This window comes from Ciconia boyciana, chromosome 1 (genome assembly GCF_034638445.1).
Source record: "Ciconia boyciana chromosome 1, ASM3463844v1, whole genome shotgun sequence".
Taxonomy (NCBI): Eukaryota; Metazoa; Chordata; class Aves; order Ciconiiformes; family Ciconiidae; genus Ciconia; species Ciconia boyciana.
Window position 1 is genome coordinate 79,445,652 of NC_132934.1, and position 18,812 is coordinate 79,464,463.

The window sequence follows — 18,812 nt, forward strand, 5'->3', positions numbered from 1 at the left end:
CGCTCGGCCCCCAACCGCCCCCCGGCCTCTCCCCTCAGCAGGCGGCCGCCCGCCTCATGCTTGCAGCCAGGCGGCCTCGCCACGTTGGGCGGCGATGGCGCGCACGCGGAGGGGGCGGGGGAAACGGCGAAGGGGCGGAGCTCCCGTTCCCATGGCGACGCTGTGTGTTGTCCTCCTGGCGGGCAGCTGTTCGGGCCGCGCTTCGCTCCTGGCCGTCGCCCGCGCAGCTCCGGCGGCCGGATCCCCTCTCGGCGCCATGAGCAGGCTGGGGCTGCAGCGAGACCTGCAGGAGGCTGCCGCCCTGGAGCGGCGGCGGCAGCGGGAGCTGCAGCGGCAGAGCCGCATTTTCAACGCGCGAGTCCGGACCATAGGGGTGAGGGCGCGGCCGAAGCCCCCGCCCGGGCCGCGGCGCAGCGGGGAGGGATGGCGCCGTCCCCCTGCTCCGATGTCTTCTGAGGAGACCGGTGTAAAGCGGGGGCGACCCCTAGGGCAGGCCGGCCAGCGGCGGGGAGCCGTACCGGCCTGGGCGGGGAGGGCGGGAGGCGGCCGGCCCAGCGGCTGTGGGGAGGGCGCGCCCCCTCAGCGCCCATAAGTGTGTGCGAGCACGCGTAGTTCCAGGTGGGGGTAAGCGGGGAGAAACCGTCCTGCTGCGTCTTTTAGAGGGCTGAGGCGCTTTTAAAAAGTTGGTGAAACCAAGTTGAGATTCTCTAGGTATCGTCAACAGTTATTTTTGGCCGCTGTTGCTGGGGAGTGTGTGTTTTTGAGGGAGGATGAGGGGGATTTGTGTCTCCCTGCTGTAGGGTTTGAGGGCAAGATTTCGTTTTTCCCTAATAGGAAAAAAGATCAAGCCCTGTGTTTCAATATCTGTGTAGGAGTTTAACTTAATATGGTGTGCTTTGCTTTGGGTAAGCCAGAAGCCTGCTGAGTCAGCTCACAAAATGTGGCGTAAACAAATAAGTGTTCTTTTCCTTTCTGCTCTGCTGATACTTCCCTCATCTGCTTCATTCTGACTAGAAGCTACAATCTGTGAGAGATTTATTGTTGAAAGGGATCCTGCAGTTGCTCCCTATTTTGCATCAGGCAAAATATGACAGATCCATCAGGCCTTGTTTATGTATATAGAGTTAATGGATACATCTCGTTTTTCCTGGAGTGGATGTCAGAATGTGAACGCCCTTCAGTCTGTGAAGATCTGTGGGGGTGATAGCTTCAGTCTGGTGGGTTTTGTCTAGAGTCATATATGCAGTTTGCACCCTGAATGTCAGGAAATCATGTTGTATTTTATACCTTTTTAAATTTTGTGTGCAATAGTTCATTTAATCTTCTTGTAATGTGTCCATGTTAAGAGTCCATGTGTGTTTGTGGAGGGAGAGTGCTGTGAGGTGAAGTAAGTTTAAATTTTGCTTGTAAAGTATTTTGAGTACTTTATGCTGATGCATATATCAGGTATAAGTGCTGTAGCATTAACTAGCGTAGAACCAAATTTAGAATTGGTGAAAATAAGTCCAGTCTGTTGACTTCATTGGACTGGTAGAACTGAAACAGATGTCAATTTGATCCATCTTGTTTCAGGTACTGGAACATGTCTCATGTCAGTGGAAGGATATCTTCACCTTATCTCTGACAGTGCCTTGGATTTATTCTCGTGACTCTTATGCAAGAGTCATCTAGTTGGAACAGCAAAGTAGCAGTTCCCACTTAATGAACAGGACAGGTTGTGCACATGATACAGCACCCTGACACATATGGTAGCTAACAATATGTTTAAGTGGAAGGAGCCGATAACCTTTTCTAACAGATGCGGGATGAGTATAGTAAGAGAGTTTAACTTTCTTAATCAGGAAACACATACTTTCTCTGCAAGAAGGCTTTCTAGAACCTTAAGAATGAAATGCAAAATATAAATTCCTAGCTAATGAAAATCAGCATATCTCTGTGTACTTTATTGAGCAATACTGAACTACACTATCTGAAGGTCTTTCTCAAATACTTTTGCAGAACTAACTATCAGACAGGTTTTGACAGATCCATTTACGTGACACAAACATCTAAAATGAAGGAGAGCCCATTGGAGGAATTTTGTAAATATTTTGATTAACATCATTCAATGTACCTTATTGATTGGCTGAACAAGGACTGCTGACAGAAGGGGCTCTACTTGTGCTTTGAAATTAGGCCAAGTCCAAAGCATGAAGAGTCAACAAATCTATAGAGAGATATACTATATCAGTATTTCTGATATGGTTTTAGATTCTTTGCTTTCTCTCTCTCTTACCAGTTGAGCTGAGAGGCTGTCTCTGACAAAGTTAAAAAATCAAGGTGATATTTGACTTAGACACCACAAATCCTTAAGCAGGGATTGAGTAGTTTAAAAACATGGAGATAATATACTGACTGGAAAGCAGAATGGGAACTGAGATTTTAATATTTTTTTCTTGATTATTACTAGTTTTATTATTGCTTTGACTTCTGTATCTGTTTCCTCATCTGAGTAATGGAAAAGTAAGACACCACTGTCTTCACTTACAGATTTAAGAATTTATCCTCAGTAAATCAGTAATTTTCCAAAAGAGTTCAGATGAGTAGTCCAAATGAAAAATTACTTTCCATTTATATGAACTATTATACACAAATACAAGTAGATTAGAAATTAGCTGCTTCAAACTGTTCATAGTAAGGGATTTGCTATTTTAATGCTTAAAAGTTAAATCTGTAGCTTTATGTGACTAGGAATGGTTGTTTTTGGGATGTATTCTTGTCAAATGAAAGCTGTTCAAATGGGAGAGAACTGATAGCATAACTGAATTTGCACACAGAAGTCAATACATTGACTTACCTGTATTAATGCCAGAAACTACTAATGGAGTTACTGAATTTCTCTTAACAGTGTTTCCTAGAGTTACATTGAAAGCTTGGTTTCCCAAATGAGACCTCTAAGTGAGTTGATATGTAATGCCACAACACCATTTTTTTGGGACCATGATACCCTGTAGAATTCTTTGTGGTTTCACCCTTGCTTACAGATTTACCTCTTTGCCTGATTAGTATAGTTAGTAGTCCTTTACAACATTAACAATGTGTATTTTCGCCATGATCTGTTTAGGTCTTTCTGTCTTGATCTGAATAGTTTTAGGCAAAGACTATCAAAATAGTTTACCAGATTCTTGAAGAATTGTAATTGTTTTTTGATAAATCTTTTAAAGACATTAAGTGACTTGACCAGTTTAAAAAAAAAAAAAAAAGAAGAAATAAAATCCAGGTTTCTGCCTATTAATTTGCCACCTTCTGTCAACAAATATGGGACTCAATTCTTTTGCCTAAAATATAGGTGGCTACTACCATTTGATGATATGCCTTAGGGTATTATGCCTTGCTCAGCTACCACTCTCCAGGGTTGTTAATATTATGTATTGTATCTGTCAGCTCATTGTAGGTGTCTGCATGTATCTCAAATGGCACCCAGTATTGCATTTTGGCAACTACATGAATCCTACTCTCTATCAGATGAGACTGGAAAGTTTCTTTCCATTCCCTGTTATTTCTTCAATGTACTTTGAGTGAACCGTCTATATTTTTTTCAAATCTGAACTATTACAACCTCCTGTCATCTTGACTGTCAAAATACTTAGCCAGTTTATAAATGAAAGCAGAACAACAAGAAAAAGTAAAAATGACAGCTATAATGGGGAAAATATATTCTGTGTAATGCAGCTTAAAATATTTCTATTTATAGCTCTATATATCATGTAAATGTGGTGTTTTGTCCTGATTTGGTGCAAGAATATACCTATCATTATTAAAACGAAGCAAACAAATGAATATTGCTGTTTCTGGATTTTCTTTTTATGTTACCTACATTAAATAGTGATGTGTACATACTCTGTTGGTAGTGGTTTTACATCTGTCTTGTACAACTGCGAATCAATGTAGCTTGACAATGCCTGTTTTTAATCATTCACACATAGTATCTCTTAAAGAGCTGCTTTTTTTCATTTTAATAGGTTGATAAAGATGCATTGGATACCCAGGTCAAGGATAGGAAAATTCAAGAAGCAGCTGAAAAAGCACGGAATGAAGAACTTGGTATATTCATAGATATTATGATATTTCTGTGAAGAGTTAAATGTAATTTACTATCTGTTTCCTGCTTTCTTTTTCCCTTCATGTATTTCAAACTGCCATATTTATTTCCAAATGGAGCCTATCTCCTTGAATCTTGCTATATAGCTCTATCTATATAAATCTATCAATCAAGATATATATAAGCGCAATTGTAGGCTTTTCTCTAAATTCAGACATACAAACTGAATACTATAATGTGTAGTCCTATTTATGTTCATACATTTTGCATGGGTACAGTATGTGTTTTCCTCAGTGTCTTAAGATTTATATTAACATGATTAAACTGGTATACCTCTCCTAATAGGCTGGAATTTTCAGTGTTTTCTTTTAATAAATGTTGGCAAATAGCATTGCTTAGAGACCTTTAGATATGGGAGCGTTTTAAAAAAACTTAATTACTTAATACTGTTCTTCTCAGAATAGTAGTGGCAAATTTGTTTGATTGCTTTCTATTAGAGTAAGCCCATGTTCTGTCTGGCCATTCTTCAATAAAATATATAGATTCTATAGAATCCTCTCTAGATTATTATTGCTAGAAGCATGAGTCATGTACAACAGGGCTGTAAGTAGGAGCCGTTGCTGAGTCAGAACATGTAGCCACACAAATATTGTGGCCATGTCCCCTGACCTCAAAACACTTTGTGGCCCTCTGTGTTTGGAATGCTTTCCTGCGGTATCATGTGAAAAGGTCCCACAGACGGAGCTCTCTGTGGGTTTCAAGAAGAGCTAGAATGGAGCTGCCAACTTCCATGCTGTGCTTCTACGGCTGCTTGTGATTTTCCTGGCAGAATACCTGTCAGACTCTGACTCCTAGGAAACTGCCAGAAACAATGTGTAGTCTGGCAACAGAGGAAATTATCTTTTCTTGTGAATTATGTTTAAATGGCTAAAATGGCTAGTTTTGGATGAGTTTTTTTGTTGTTTGTTTGCTTTTCTTTAAATCAATTACCGCATTTTGATTAAATGGGCAAGAGCTATTAAGTTCTTCAAAAACTGTTAGTGCCAGCCAATTATTTTAGTGCTGTGATTAGAAAAATCATTGGAGCTATGAAACAACTATCTATTCCTTTCATTGGGAGCCCGATTTTTGTTTGTTTCTTAATAAGCAACTTAATGTATTTCAGTTGTAACTGTAAACTAAGAGTAAACAGGAAGAATTAGTATACAGGACATTTCATGTGTTACTGCAAGTTTTAATCAAATGAAACCTCAGAGTTCTAGAAGTATTTATTATTGTCTTTGTTTCACATGCATATATTTCATTGTAACATTAATAAGAGAATTGATACCTGAAAAACTGGAAGTAGTTTATAAGTAAATATTACTAACATTAGAGTGTTTGCTGGGCTGGTACTCATAGATCAAATACTCTGTCCTAAGGTATCAAAGTTTGAAGACTTATGTTCTAATTATTCCTCTTCAAAATTTTATTTTCCATCTTACACGTGCACTTCCGTGACACGTGCACTGCTAAGAGTTGTATTTTCATTGTGTTCATTTTTCTCTAGCTAATGAAATGAAGCAAAATGACAAGATCATGTGTATGTTAGAACAACAACAGAAAAATTATATCAGGAACATAAATAAGGCTATCAGTGAATTTCAAAAGAATTTTCAGAAGCCGGAAACAAGACGTGAATTTGACCTGTCTGATCCTCAAGCCTTAAAGAAGGATAGACCTGCTCGACTTTCAGACAATGATCCTCGATGTACTGTATCTGGCTTGCAGAAGTTTATAGGTGAAGACTTAAACTATGATCAGAGGATGAAATTTCAAAAGGAGCAGTTAAGAGAGTGGTCTCTTCAGCAACAGAGAGACTGGAAGAATGCATTAGCTGATCAAAAATTTGCAGGTAGCAAAAGAAGATAATAACAGTTTTAATCTGCTTTTTCTGAAATTCTGGTGTATCTGACAAAAATATGGTATAGCCTATTGTGTCAGTTTGACATAGTATTTTAGTATATTCAATATTTAACTTTTAGAAATACTGCAGCAGTTTTTACTTTACAAGCTCTAATGTATTCAATATCTCACTTAAGAAATCTATATTTAAGAACATGTGATGTTGGTAATATTACCTAGGTTTCATTTCTGTTTTATGCCTCAAATGAAGTATCAGAGCATTCTGAAAAACTATCTATGTTTTGCATGCTAGATGGTATGTTTACTTCATCAGACCAAATTGTCCAATCTTTACTGTTCTAGAGCAGACAAAATAATACTGATTTTTCTTTTCTAGCTTGTCATGAAACATTTTTTCCACAGTATTTAACATACTTTTTCATTTTAACTTTGTCTAACTGTTAAGACAAGATGGGTTACGTAATAAACTGATTTAATGAGTCACCTGAAATTGCAAGATGGAAAGCTTTGGTGGTAGGATTTGGAAATAGTTATGTAATTCAGCTTACCATATCTGTAGCTCCTCTGTCTGTGTGTCCCACTGTCTCTCTCTCTGTCTTACAGTGGCTTACTCATATGGCACATCGTGTCCATGAATATTGACTAAATTTCATTTTAATCTAATTTAGATGATCTTTATGACAAGAATAGAATTGAACTTGACCAAAAGACTATGGAGCAACAACGAAAGGAAGAAGAAAACAGGCGTGCTGTTTGTGCAGCTACTAAAGACTTCAATAGAACCCAGGTAAATTAATATTGGATTTGTTTGGTTTTTTTAAAAAGTGGAGACACAGAAGGAAAATAAGATGCACAAAAGTACAGTGAGTAATGATGCTTTCACAGAGGTTTCTTAGCAGCTAACTTCCAAGGTTGTTTCAGTAATTGGAAGATAGAATTTATTCACTTTGTCCTTTCCAAGGATCTAGCTATCCTCTATCTAGTTACCCTCTGTCAAAATTTTCCCTCCTGGTTCTCAGCTTGCTGACTAGAGGGCAGCAACTCCCCAATCTCTCGGGGACTTTTAGTCTGTAAACTGGAGTACAGCAAAAGCCTCCCATGCTTCCTTCTGGTTTTATATCAGTTGTCGGATAATCTTAGCTGTGTCTGCTTGCTTTTCTTGCTTGTGTGGAAACATTACTACCAGTAGCTTTTTGTCTTTATTGCTTATGTTAATTCCCCACAACCACTGTTTTTGGCACTTTGGCTGCTATAATTGTATACGTGTATCTTGGTTGTTTACTAAGCATGCTTTGGAACCTATTGAAACATGACATGAACCTTTTTCTGTCTGTCTTAGTACCATTATCTGTCATGCACCAGTTCTTTATCTTACTGCACAGATTTTTTTTTTTCCACTCAGCTTATACATACAGCTCAAAGGGCTACATGGACGCTATTAGTTTGGTTAAACTATATTTAGCGTGACTTAGCTTTAAATTTATTTAGTCACATTAAAATAAGCCACATTAAAATTACCTACATCAAGTATGGTATCTTTTGGTTTAAGTATGTAAGCGTGCAAAGTCCTTGTGTAAGTGTTGCTTGAGCCTTTCAGGGCACATTTGGAGTATAATTTTGTTTATAGATAGCCCAAGGTAATTGAGAAGGCCTTTGCTGCTTGAAGTCATGGCTACTGAACAGTATTTTATATGAATAGCCACAAAAGTACCCTAAGTGGCTGGTGCACTTAGGGTAGCAGTATTATCCCAAATAATTGTTGTCATACCAATTGATTCCATGTAAAAATTCCTGAATTTGTGACAGGGTTTGGGGATGGGGTGGGAGGTTTGTGTGTGGTGTTGTTTTTAATGTTTGGGCCTATATGTTCTACTCAACTGGTGTGCATATTAAATATATTAAAAAGTCTTGCTCTTTGTTTTTTCTAACATAAGGGCATGATAATGGAGGTTGGAGCAACAGTCTTCTCTTAGTTCTTATTGTCCCTTGCTATGTTGTATAAATTGGAGTTAAAGCTTGCAGCTCTTTTTCTTTCTTTCTGAGGTAGTAAGTTTACTTTTTTCTTTTTTTTTTTTTTTTTTTTTAAACCATGATACTGTTTTCAGCTTTTCCTTTTTTTTTCCTGAATGGTTGAGAAAAGCTCTTCTTTTTCCCTTAAATGGTGTTCTGGCACAGTTGCTGCTTTTCTTTATTAAACATGCAAGCCAGAGGTTTCACGTTGCCAGGCCTTTCAGTGATATTGTTTTTAAAAGAAAGCTATGTTACAGAGGGATTTTCTATACATCTTTTTCCCAAGAGAGATAACCAAGGAATGAACTTCACAGAATTCTCTGTGTCTGACCTCAAATGTATTGAACAGGAGTCTTCAGCAGCTTCACTGTTCTGAGTAACCAGTTTGAAGAGCTTACCCTCTTGAGGGTGCAGTCTTACACTGCATTTTGCTCTACACACATCTGCTCAACCTGTCAGTGTCTGCCAAAGGAAGAGCTCCTTTTTCCCCATTCCCTAAGTTTCATTCATTTTTTTCTGCTGTCTCTCTTGTAGTGGATCTAATGATCATGAAGCTTCATGATGTGTTAGATAATTTCTCAAATCCAAAAGAAAATGAACTCTGGTCTAGAATGAGTGATTGCTAGATCTGACTGGGAGGAGTGAATGCACAGTCTGAGGTGGCAGTGAAGGAAGGCAGAAATGAAACTCACCCTTTCTAAGGTAACCCACAGTTACTGTAATTTGGTTAAAGCATAATACAGGAATGCATCTTCAGAGAGGAAGAAATTTCCTAGAATTTGGCTTTGGATCCATCATTGTCTCCATGGCCATCATCTGTAGTCCTTACGGTTGCCAGTATCATTAGGGGATGTAAAGGATAAAATAATAAATAAATAAAAAAACCCAAACAAAAAACCAACATAAAAACCATCAAGTCATGTACTTCAGGAGAAACATGATTTGGTCAGTCTGCTAGTCAGTAAAGAATCCTAGTAGATGACTGAAGGTCGGGTATCTCAGTTCATCACAGCCTGCCTTCATTACAGGATTTGATGTTGCTGCCCCCGTGACAGTGGTTCAGCTTCCTCCACCTACCACAATGCTGTTGCCAATGGCTTTATTGCTGACAAGGTTATTACTAATGTTTCTTTTTGTTCTTCTGGAATTGATTAGCAGGACAATGAATTTATGATGTGTTTGGTACCATATTTCCCAGTGGTGGAGGATCCTGTACTGTAAATATTTAAGTGTGTGTAGTGTCTGGAAAATTAATGCTATTCTTCCTCTTGGATTTTCTCTCACCCAGGTATGCGTTAGCCAGAAATACCAATATTGCTTTTGTCCTCAGTATAAGAGAAGACTTCTGCTAGGTTAAACTGTCAGTTATTCCTGCTGAAATCATTCACACATAAGTAGCAATCATTTTAATTTGGCAAGCCAGGTAACAGAAATTAAGGCTACCCAGAGTCCTGACTAGAATATGTATTTTTCACTTCTGCTATTCCATAGCAGAATCTTACTGTTGTAGAAAGAGGTTCCTCACTAAGGATAGTAACACTTGGGAATGCCCAATTTAGCAGTACAGTGATACACTGATTGTGTTCTTGAAATCGGAAAGAACAAGTCTTGCATTATATAGCACAGGACTTGAATCCTTTCCAAGACACTTTGTAGATAACGCTAAAAAAATGAGAGAATGTGATTACAGAGGATCTCTAATTTAATGACCTCATATTTATAGACTTGGTAACAATCTTATAGATCTTATGTCCTTAGAATTTATTCCTGGGCATACCACAACAGCTCGATAGTTTTCCTGATAATTTTGTTATCATGGGCATTTGATTGCATTACTCTGGTCCTTATTCACTCAACATTATGCTGGTAAAAGCCAGCAGCAACTTCAGAGAAATAGCTTTTCAGGCTTTGAGTAAATTATGTATTTGTATTAACTGTGGAGCCTTTTTTTCACTTGAAATGAAATATTTGAGTGCCTAAACATAAAAGAAGAATGGTAACTTTTTATTATTCTATGAAGTGTGCTGTGCAAATATCTTTTATCACTTACATCCTGTTCTTGATATTCAATGTCTAGAATCATCAATATTTCAACATTCCTACCACTTTTTCAGGCATGAGGAAACATAGTGCACATACTGATTTTTAACAGACCTTGCTAAGTTCCTAGCTTGAAACATAGTGCACATACTGATTTTTAACAGACCTTGCTAAGTTCCTAGCTTGAATGTGCTGGATGTGCAATTCTCTGTTATAAGTATCTGTATAATACAGACAAAGGAATTGTATTTACTATACAGATTAATACTACTTCTTTCACAAGTTCCTAAGACCCTGGACAGGTCACTGGTCATCTGTGAGTTTTGTGACTAAGTGATAAGGACTTCAGAAGCTGTGCTTTAGTCCTGTGTTTGCAGCAGTGTCACACACTCGAGACTTGGTGGTGTTCTAAGCATGTGAAGTCCTGGCCTCATAATGCTTCTATGCGTGTTTCTTCTTTTGCTTTATGACTTGAATCAACAGCAAAAGGAAGCATTTAGTAGTAGGGAAGATATATAATGTTGGATCACAAATCAACATAAATGAAGGAGCATGTATTTGTGCATCTGGTTTTCTTCCCATGCTACACCAATGAATTATGTTTTATTAGGGATTTGACTGGATAGGTTAAATCTGATCCATTTTCCGAGTTGAAAATCTTTGTTCTGCAGTGTCATTAATCATTGTATAGTAGTGCTACATGCATGGCTATGCATAGAGCTGGGAGTTTCCTCCAGTAAGATTCCCAGGCAGCTCAGAAATTTTAGGCTCTCCCTCTTACTGAGAAGATTAAGGTTACATGGTCTAAGTGCCTTTTTGGATCTGTTGCTAGATCACAGTAGAGTGACATTAATAAAGTGATCTAAATAAAAATTACATATTTTACGCTTCAATAATTCTTCATCATAGGCCAGTAATTTTGTCAGGTCCATCCAAAATGACTTTCTGTTAAATGTGATTTACTCTGGAGCATTTTCAGAACTAAAAATAATTGCTTGATTCATGGTATTAATAAGCTAAAAGTACCTACCCAGATATTCTGGTTCAGAATATCGGATGATTGAAAATCTTTGGGTGTTTTTCTTTCTTTTTTTCTTGGGAATTGTAATGTCATAGTTCCTCTCAAGTTGTTATTGACTCTTCTGGAGGAAAAAAAAAAACACTTGAGGGAAATATATTTAACACTTGAGGGAAAAATTGCTTTAAACTTCCGGTAAAAATTGTACTCACTGACTTCAGTGAGACGAAAAAGTGGCCTTTAGTTTCCAACGTATTATTCCATGTTATGATGGCAGAGCTGGTAATTACTAGGTCTGAAGTTGATGTTTTGCCACTTGAAAGTTGATTTGCTTGAGTTTTTCCATTTCTAAAAGTAGACATTTCTTTTCTTGCTGTAGAGTGTACGTTCCTATTAGATGGCTGGTAAGTATTTTTAAATATGAGGTTTTCTGCATCATCTAAGTTGAACTGTGGCTTAGCTAATTATAGTTCTAAATAAATGAATTTATCTTTTATTAGTTTGTTTGCACATCAAATACTTTTGTTATTTTAATGAAAACCACAAGGCTGTTTTCAGCCATGGAATTTATTAATCTAGGATATCGTACTTAGTATTATTTGTTATTTCTTCTTCTGTCCGATCCCTGACAGGTTGTTGTCCATGTTTGCTTGGAGCAAATAGAAGTCGCTCTTTGACAGTCTCCAGGCCTGATGCTTGGGAGAACTGCTGTCATCCAAACTCGAAGTCCATAAATGTAAACGTAGAGATAAACCCTTAGCAGTCTCCTCTGGTGGCACAGATCACTGTACTTACCGAGTTAGGATTCGTCTCCATAATATTTGCAAAGGAACAGGTTCCCACACGTGTGTCTAGATAGTCCTGTCATTCTCAGTTGTTTGTATCTTCTAGTTGCTCTGCCTACTAATTTTCAACTTCACCTTATATGCCACAGAAGACTATTTTACCAGTTATGACTTTCTTGATGCATAACCCTTCATTTTTCATTTGTCCTCATCCACTTTCTAAACGTGTGTGTGCCAACCAGTGAACCACTAATCAGCAAGAAAAGTACAGAGCTGTTCTACTTAACTTGTAAAGTGAATATTCTCAAGCCAGTGATTTTTGAACAGAGCACGAGACAATCTTGGACAAACTGGAGAGATGGGTATCCACAGGTCCGTTGCAGTCAAGATAGATGTGTAAAGCTACATATGCGAGAGGCAGGTCTGGCAACCTGTGCTCTTTGTGCCCTAGCAAGAAGGAGATTACCTATCCTCTGTCCACATGGAAGCCAGCACTGTGCATTGTTCCAGATGGGTTAGTTTATGCATTACAGAAGAACAAGGCAGGATTAGAAATGGATGATGCATAGCATTATCATTCTACTGTGAATTAATTTTCTTAGTCTAATTCTTCTTTGGAAGGTAATTACTTTAAAGTAAAATCATCATATTTGCTTTCTGGAGTTTTGGAAGGGGAAAATTTCCTCTGAATAGGAGACTATGACCTTACAGTGGACATTAGGAACAATGATTTCCATAGGGAATGCATATTATGATTTCTAATACTACAAATATATTCACATAATATGATTCATGTTTGCATTTTGTATCAGAAAAGGGAACATATTCAAGGCTGCATCTTCAGGCTTAACATAGGCATCTCCTGTCTGTTTGTTTATTTTGAGTGCTTAACTATGCTCTCCACATAGATTTAATATGTAATTTATATCAAGGCTAGTGATTCAAGATTATAAATTTGTATCGTAAATTTCTTCCATATTGTGTCTGGCCTCCAAATATCAACTGGTATTTGCTTGTGGATAAATGTGAAATTATTTTTTATTTAATTCTGGCTTTTCTTATAAAACAAAAATATTTTTCCCTAAATTACTTGCTGTATGTGATATGGCAACATTAAACAAATGCATACTATTAGATTTTTTATCTTAGCCAATAGGACCATGATCATAATATTCATATGTGATGCTGTTGACAACTGTATGCAGGTTGGAAAGAAATCTGTTATGATGTGCTAACTTTGTTGCATCCCTTAGTTAATATTTTCTGTTGGAAAAACTATCAGTTCTCTCCTTTCACTGAATATAGGCTGCTGAACTAGCTGACAGAAAGAAGTTGGAAAAGTATCAAAAAATGAAAGATGACATGGATGAAATTTCCAGCGTCCTTCAAGGAGACTTACTTTCCGAAAACCCTGAACAAGCAGTCAGTTCCTTTGGTAGACATCGTGTGATCACAGATCGATGGAAGGGAATGAATCAGGATCAGCTGATGGCAATCCGGTACTCTCAACACCAACAAGTTCTGGAGAAACTGGTATTTAAGCTTATGTGCACATTCTGTATTCCTGGTTGCAATAATATTATAGACAAAGTTTGTGGAAGAAAATATTATTGTTTGCCCCCTAAGTCCCATTATAAGACTGGGTAAAATTCAGATCATTGGAAAACATAAACTTTAATCAATCAAACTGAACACAGTGTCTCTGAAGGAGCTGGGAAATATCATGGAGCAGCAGGAGCGGGCTGGAGCCCTGGAGTTGGGCTGGAAGGACAGTTGCTGTGGAGCCCAGGGCCAAGGGACCTGGGGGATCTTGGGGCATGGTCTATGGTGACCCAGCTGAGGAGCAACGTCCTGCACAGCACAAGAGCCAGGCTTCAATGGTGCAGTTCAGGACTTGAGACTGCACGAGCTGCCTGCAAGGGATGAGCAGGAGTGGGCTGCTCCATAGGGGAAGAAGAGCCAGGAATGTGCGAGCAGGGCAGGCCAGAGCAGTGTTCTCATGCTCAAGGGTACTCGAGCAAGACAAAAAGAGCAGGTCCAGTGATCCTGCTCATGCAGATTTCATAGTCTTAAAAGTTCAGGAATGCAATGGAATTTCCGTTCTACCATCCCACACAACTATGAGCCATGCTCTGGGATAGAATTACAATAGAAAAACTAAATTTTGCTAATAATTGCTGCTCTAAAGATGGATGGAAGCAGGCAGTCAAAATGAAGAAATGTACCCTTCCTAGGCAGTCACGAGTGTACAGGAGGCCTAGGTATTGTGAAGTAGGAAGCTACCTACCTCATTCAGTGCAGAGGCTGGATTCATAACAGCTAATGAATAGCTGTTCAATTTTATTTTTTAATCCCTACAATACCACATGCTATACTATGTTTTATCTACTGCTGTTATTAAAGCTGAAGATAGAATTGTCATTTTTCTGGCTCTCCTATGACACTAACGTGAACCCATTCAGGTAGTTAAGCTGGCAGAAAATGAGCCCCACCAAGAAAAGTGAGGTTTTTGCAGACCTGGTTTCTTGAATCAGTTCAATGTGATGTCAGACAAGAAGTGAGAAAGTGGTAGTATAACAGGGGCAGAGGAAAAAACAGTTTGGGTCTGCTCATCTGGTGTTGGCAGCTCAGTTATTACACTAAGTTAGCCCTATTATAAGCCATACTGACAACTACTAACTTCTGACTTCAACAAGTTACAATTCTTGCTAACAAGAACTTAAAAAAACCCCCACAAGACCTGTTTTGCTGCTCTGGGTTTTTAGAGAGAGCTAATATGTCAGAGAGAAATAGTAATCTACTGATTAACCTACTTCTGCCAGGCAGCAGATCCTAATTTTCTTACCTTGTGTGGAGGTAGGAGTCTGTCTTGCTCCCTGGAGAAGGATAGCTTTCTCATCTATAGTATTTTACTTCTGCCTAATGCATGGGCTCCTACCCATGCATTGGAAGTGCTTACTTTTTCTCCCTATTTCAAATGCTACCCCTTGTGTTCAGTAAAGGCAAGCAAGTTTGTTTGGATGAATTTACCAGTCAGACTTTATATATACTGTTTCGTCTTTGAACAAAGAGAAAACAAAGCATTTTTTTCACTCCTGTAGAGACTAAAAGAGGAAGAACGCCGAAGAGATGCTGAATGGGACAGGCAAAGTCTACAGGCTGCAAGAGCACAGTTGGTTTTAGAGCGGCATCAACAACGACAGAATCGGGAACACCGCCAAGCTTTAGATAACGTAAATGCAGAGCTATCTCAGGAGCAGAAATCAAAGTAAGTACCAAAGAGTTTTCTTCTTTTTCAAATAAAACTCTTTACCGTTAACACAATAGCTTGGCTTTCAAAGAGCTCTTTTACTTGTATTGTTTTTTTACTTTTTTAATATACTTGTTACAAGTTTATACTATTAAAGTCAACTATTCAGCATAAGTGTGTTTTTTCAGTACTGTTTAACCAATCTTCAAAGAGTAGATTATGATCGTTAACTGACTTACATGTATGGATTAGTAGCTGGAATTCTTATGTGTTCCACTGACAACAGACAGTTTATATAGATAGCAAAATAGAGAATCAATAGAATTAACTATGCAGAAAATTATATTATCAGGTGTAAAACAGTACGTGCTTCTTAAATTTACCTTAGTTTTCTGAAACAAAAAAGGATGGGTATCCACTGACTTCAGTAGAACTGCCAGTTTCTGATAGCTCAGGGTTAAGCTAATGGCACAAATGGAGGTTTTCCATTATGTACAATAAAACTAGATGATTCTTTAGCTAACCACTGGACATGTCTTGGTGGTCAGGTCTTGTGTCTGCTATAATGGGAAAGGAGGAAGATAATATGTGAAGGAAAAAAAAAATCAAACCAAGTGATTCGGTGTTCTAGTCTTCCAGTCTTTTTTTTTTCTTTTTTTTTTCATCATGCATGCATACATACGTTTTTGCAAAAGAATTTCCAGTACCTGATGCTTTCCTATTATGAAGGCAAAAATTTGGAATTGCGTTAATTTAGTTTTTCACTGTGAGATTTTTGGAAGATTATTTTAGGATGAAAAAGTTCGCTATGTTGAGATGTGGCATACATTTTGGAGAGAAAGATCTAGTTACATTTAATTCCATTTCTAATAATTCTGAATTTTATGAGTATTTTTGAGTGTTTATGCATTACATCTTCTTTAGATTTCTCAGATTACTTCTGTATTATAATGAGAAAACATGTACTAACTGCATTTTTTCTATTTATTGCTAGGAATATTTATCTTAAAGAAGAAGCGTATTCAAATTTTCCAACAGACCAGTATTACGCACAGTTTAATACAACCAGCCGATGACATTCTGGATACATCAACTTGAAATATACAGAAGTATGTAGACATATTAAAATTTTTAGTTGAGCAATCCCATGTTTTATTATTTTTATCTGTTCCCTACCCTGTTCAAAGAGTGTACTCAAACTAAAGGACAGTCTGCTAGGCCACATCTGTGCTAAGAAGAGGAAAACATTGTAATAATTTTTAAACTTGATTGGTTTTCTAAAAACTACTAGTAGATTCAGTAGTAGGTTGCTTGACTATTGTGGGTCAGGCTTAACTAATATTATCCATGCCTTTAGAAATCAATTTCTGGAAAGGAATCACCATTTAAAATATAATGCTACTTAATGCAACTTGGTCAGAGGGGAATGCTGCCTGGCATAGCTCACAGGTGATGCAGACTTAGCAGATTCTATAGGAGGGAAGAAAGATGACCTAAGCAGAAAATTTTGTGTTTGTTTTTTTGGGGGGGTTTATTTGGTTTTGGGTTTTTTTTTTTAAAGCAAAAAAAATAGGACACAAAAGCAAGCAAAGAGGAAGAAATGGACAAGTTGGTTCAGAAGTATTGCTTTTATTTCCTGAATAGTAGGAATAAGAAGAGAAGATGTGGATATTTACCGAGGTGACTATAGCAATGAGGCATGATGCAGAAATGGAATGTGTGTTTAAGTGGGGAAAAGTATGGCGGAAAGTATTCCTACATACGCCGTCACTCATTAGAAATAAGGGAGAAAATTTAAGGGCAGTGTGCTTCTGAAGGAGAGTGTAGGGAGAGTTTACAGATGTGATGGGGAGTGGGGTGGGGGGGGAGGAGCAGGCATGCACCAAACAAAATCAAGGAGAAAAATCTCAGCTTATGCACAGTAATTCAGGGAAACAGTTTGCTTCCTGTCCTTATGGTTCCAGAATTGACTTAGCAATGGAAGACCCAGTCAATGATATTTGAAAAATGGGCAAGTGAAACACATGAGAAGAAAATATGGAGAAGCAATGTAAGAAACTAACTGCACAAGAGAAATGGATGATGGAGATATCCAGAAAATGAAATCCAAAAGGGAAAGAGATGACATACAGAGGACTGGAAAAAGGGTTAGAAGACTTAATGATGTAAAACAGAAGAAAGAATGAGAGAGAGATGACCAGAGATTCAGCTCTGGTCATCTAAGACCTCTAAGAGATTGTGAACCCTTAATAAAAATAGAGGCCATTTATGAGGACAGGTTTTGAAATATATATGTGTAGCTTGCCAGAATCTGGGATGTAAGCTTGGGGTAAAAACATCCTGATGATAATGGCATGGAGTCCTCTGATTGTTCTTTGTATGAGGATAAGTGATATCTTTCAATTCTGATGAAACAGGTTGAAGTTGACTGCACCAAGCTAAGTAGGAAAGATGTTTAAAGAAACTGAGTCTGAGGTAAACTCTAATGAGTTATTCTTATCTTTGTGAAAATAATGAAGAATGCATGGTTCTCAAGAGAGCTATTATTAGGAGGGTTTTGAGATGTTTGAAGGAAGCATTCCTTGAAAGGGGACTATTCAAAAAGGTCTGTTTGCATTCCTTGAAAAGGGACTCTTTTCGAACAGGTCTGTTTGCTCAGCTGAAATAGTGACCCTGTGAGATCAGGCTGATGTGACTAACTACCATTTTGAACTAGGTAATAACAACAGAAGTTTGGAAAGGACCATCATGTTGATCCCTCTAGATGGAGAGGAGGAAGAAAATCAAGTAAGGAGAATATAAAAATGGGTAGAGAAGTGTCTTGGGACAGGATAACTCATAGCAAAAAGATATGTCTCAGTTTTAGTATATTAATACAATTGGACCTAATTGCAGTATGGATAAAAACTAGGTAGAAAAGCAGTATGGCCGGAAGACAGGAACTGAAGAATGTGCTATTCAGAAAAGTTGGAAGATAAAGCTGAGAGAGGATCACAACTTGCACCATTAATGACGAGCTGGACTTACAGAGAAGTAAGAAGGGATGGTATTCAAGAGATTCTAATGTGATAGCATTTGGAGATTCATTTATTTGTCAGATTGGGATTCACACATGGCTGGATGTCTTTGTAGTATTACCAAATACTGTATTAAATTGACAGTCTCAGGAGCACAGGTACTTGTCTTAGAATAGAAAGCCCATCAAATGGGGTAGGAGGAGAAAACAATAGGCTAACTATATAGTTTTCATTTAACTAAAGTTGGTTTTGGTCTGTGTTGAGTATCTCAGGCTCTGATTTCTTTTTTTTTTCTTTCTTAACTAAAGTTTTAGTTACCTGACAGAAAAATGAATAAACAAAGTGTTGCAAAGTTCATAAAGTTGTCTTCATTTGTCCAACTCGCGTGATACATGTTTACAGACTTTAGGACAGCTGTACACTTTAACTAAAATATGCTGGACCTAGTCAGATTACATTTGAGCTTCCGTAAGGAAGGACTATACAATTAAAGCCTTTTTGTATTTACCTACTCACTTGCTTGAAAACTTTTTATATGGAATTACAAGAAGGATAGGTTTCTCAGTTATACTATGAATAAGCCTTTAGATAGAAATTAAAATAAGAAACTCTGACAACTCAATAATTTGGTAGGATCAGGCATCACTAAATTCCCTGGAAAACTTTCAGCATCATCAGTCATATTTGCAAGAATGTGCTGGTTTTG

General features: G+C 37.9%; 1 protein-coding gene across 1 annotated transcript; it reads left to right on the forward strand.

The window, feature by feature from the left end:
• The first annotated feature begins 253 nt into the window (after positions 1-253).
• RIBC2 (RIB43A domain with coiled-coils 2) lies at positions 254-16,184 on the forward strand. The gene is made up of 7 exons (XM_072850247.1): positions 254-373; positions 4,002-4,083; positions 5,631-5,975; positions 6,655-6,773; positions 13,145-13,372; positions 14,941-15,107; positions 16,084-16,184. The coding sequence occupies exons 1-7, from the start codon at positions 257-259 to the stop codon at positions 16,163-16,165; spliced, it is 1,140 nt and encodes a 379-aa protein (XP_072706348.1). The 5' UTR covers positions 254-256; the 3' UTR covers positions 16,166-16,184.
• Positions 16,185-18,812: the final 2,628 nt, after the last annotated feature.

Excerpts from the sequence above, each read along its gene's own strand:
- RIBC2 (XM_072850247.1), top strand. The coding sequence starts at position 257 with ATGAGCAGGCTGGGGCTGCAGCGAGACCTGCAGGAGGCTGCCGCCCTG. Across the intron at positions 374-4,001 it reads CGCGAGTCCGGACCATAGGG|GTTGATAAAGATGCATTGGA; the intron begins GTGAGGGCGCGG and ends TCATTTTAATAG. Across the intron at positions 5,976-6,654 it reads AGCTGATCAAAAATTTGCAG|ATGATCTTTATGACAAGAAT; the intron begins GTAGCAAAAGAA and ends AATCTAATTTAG.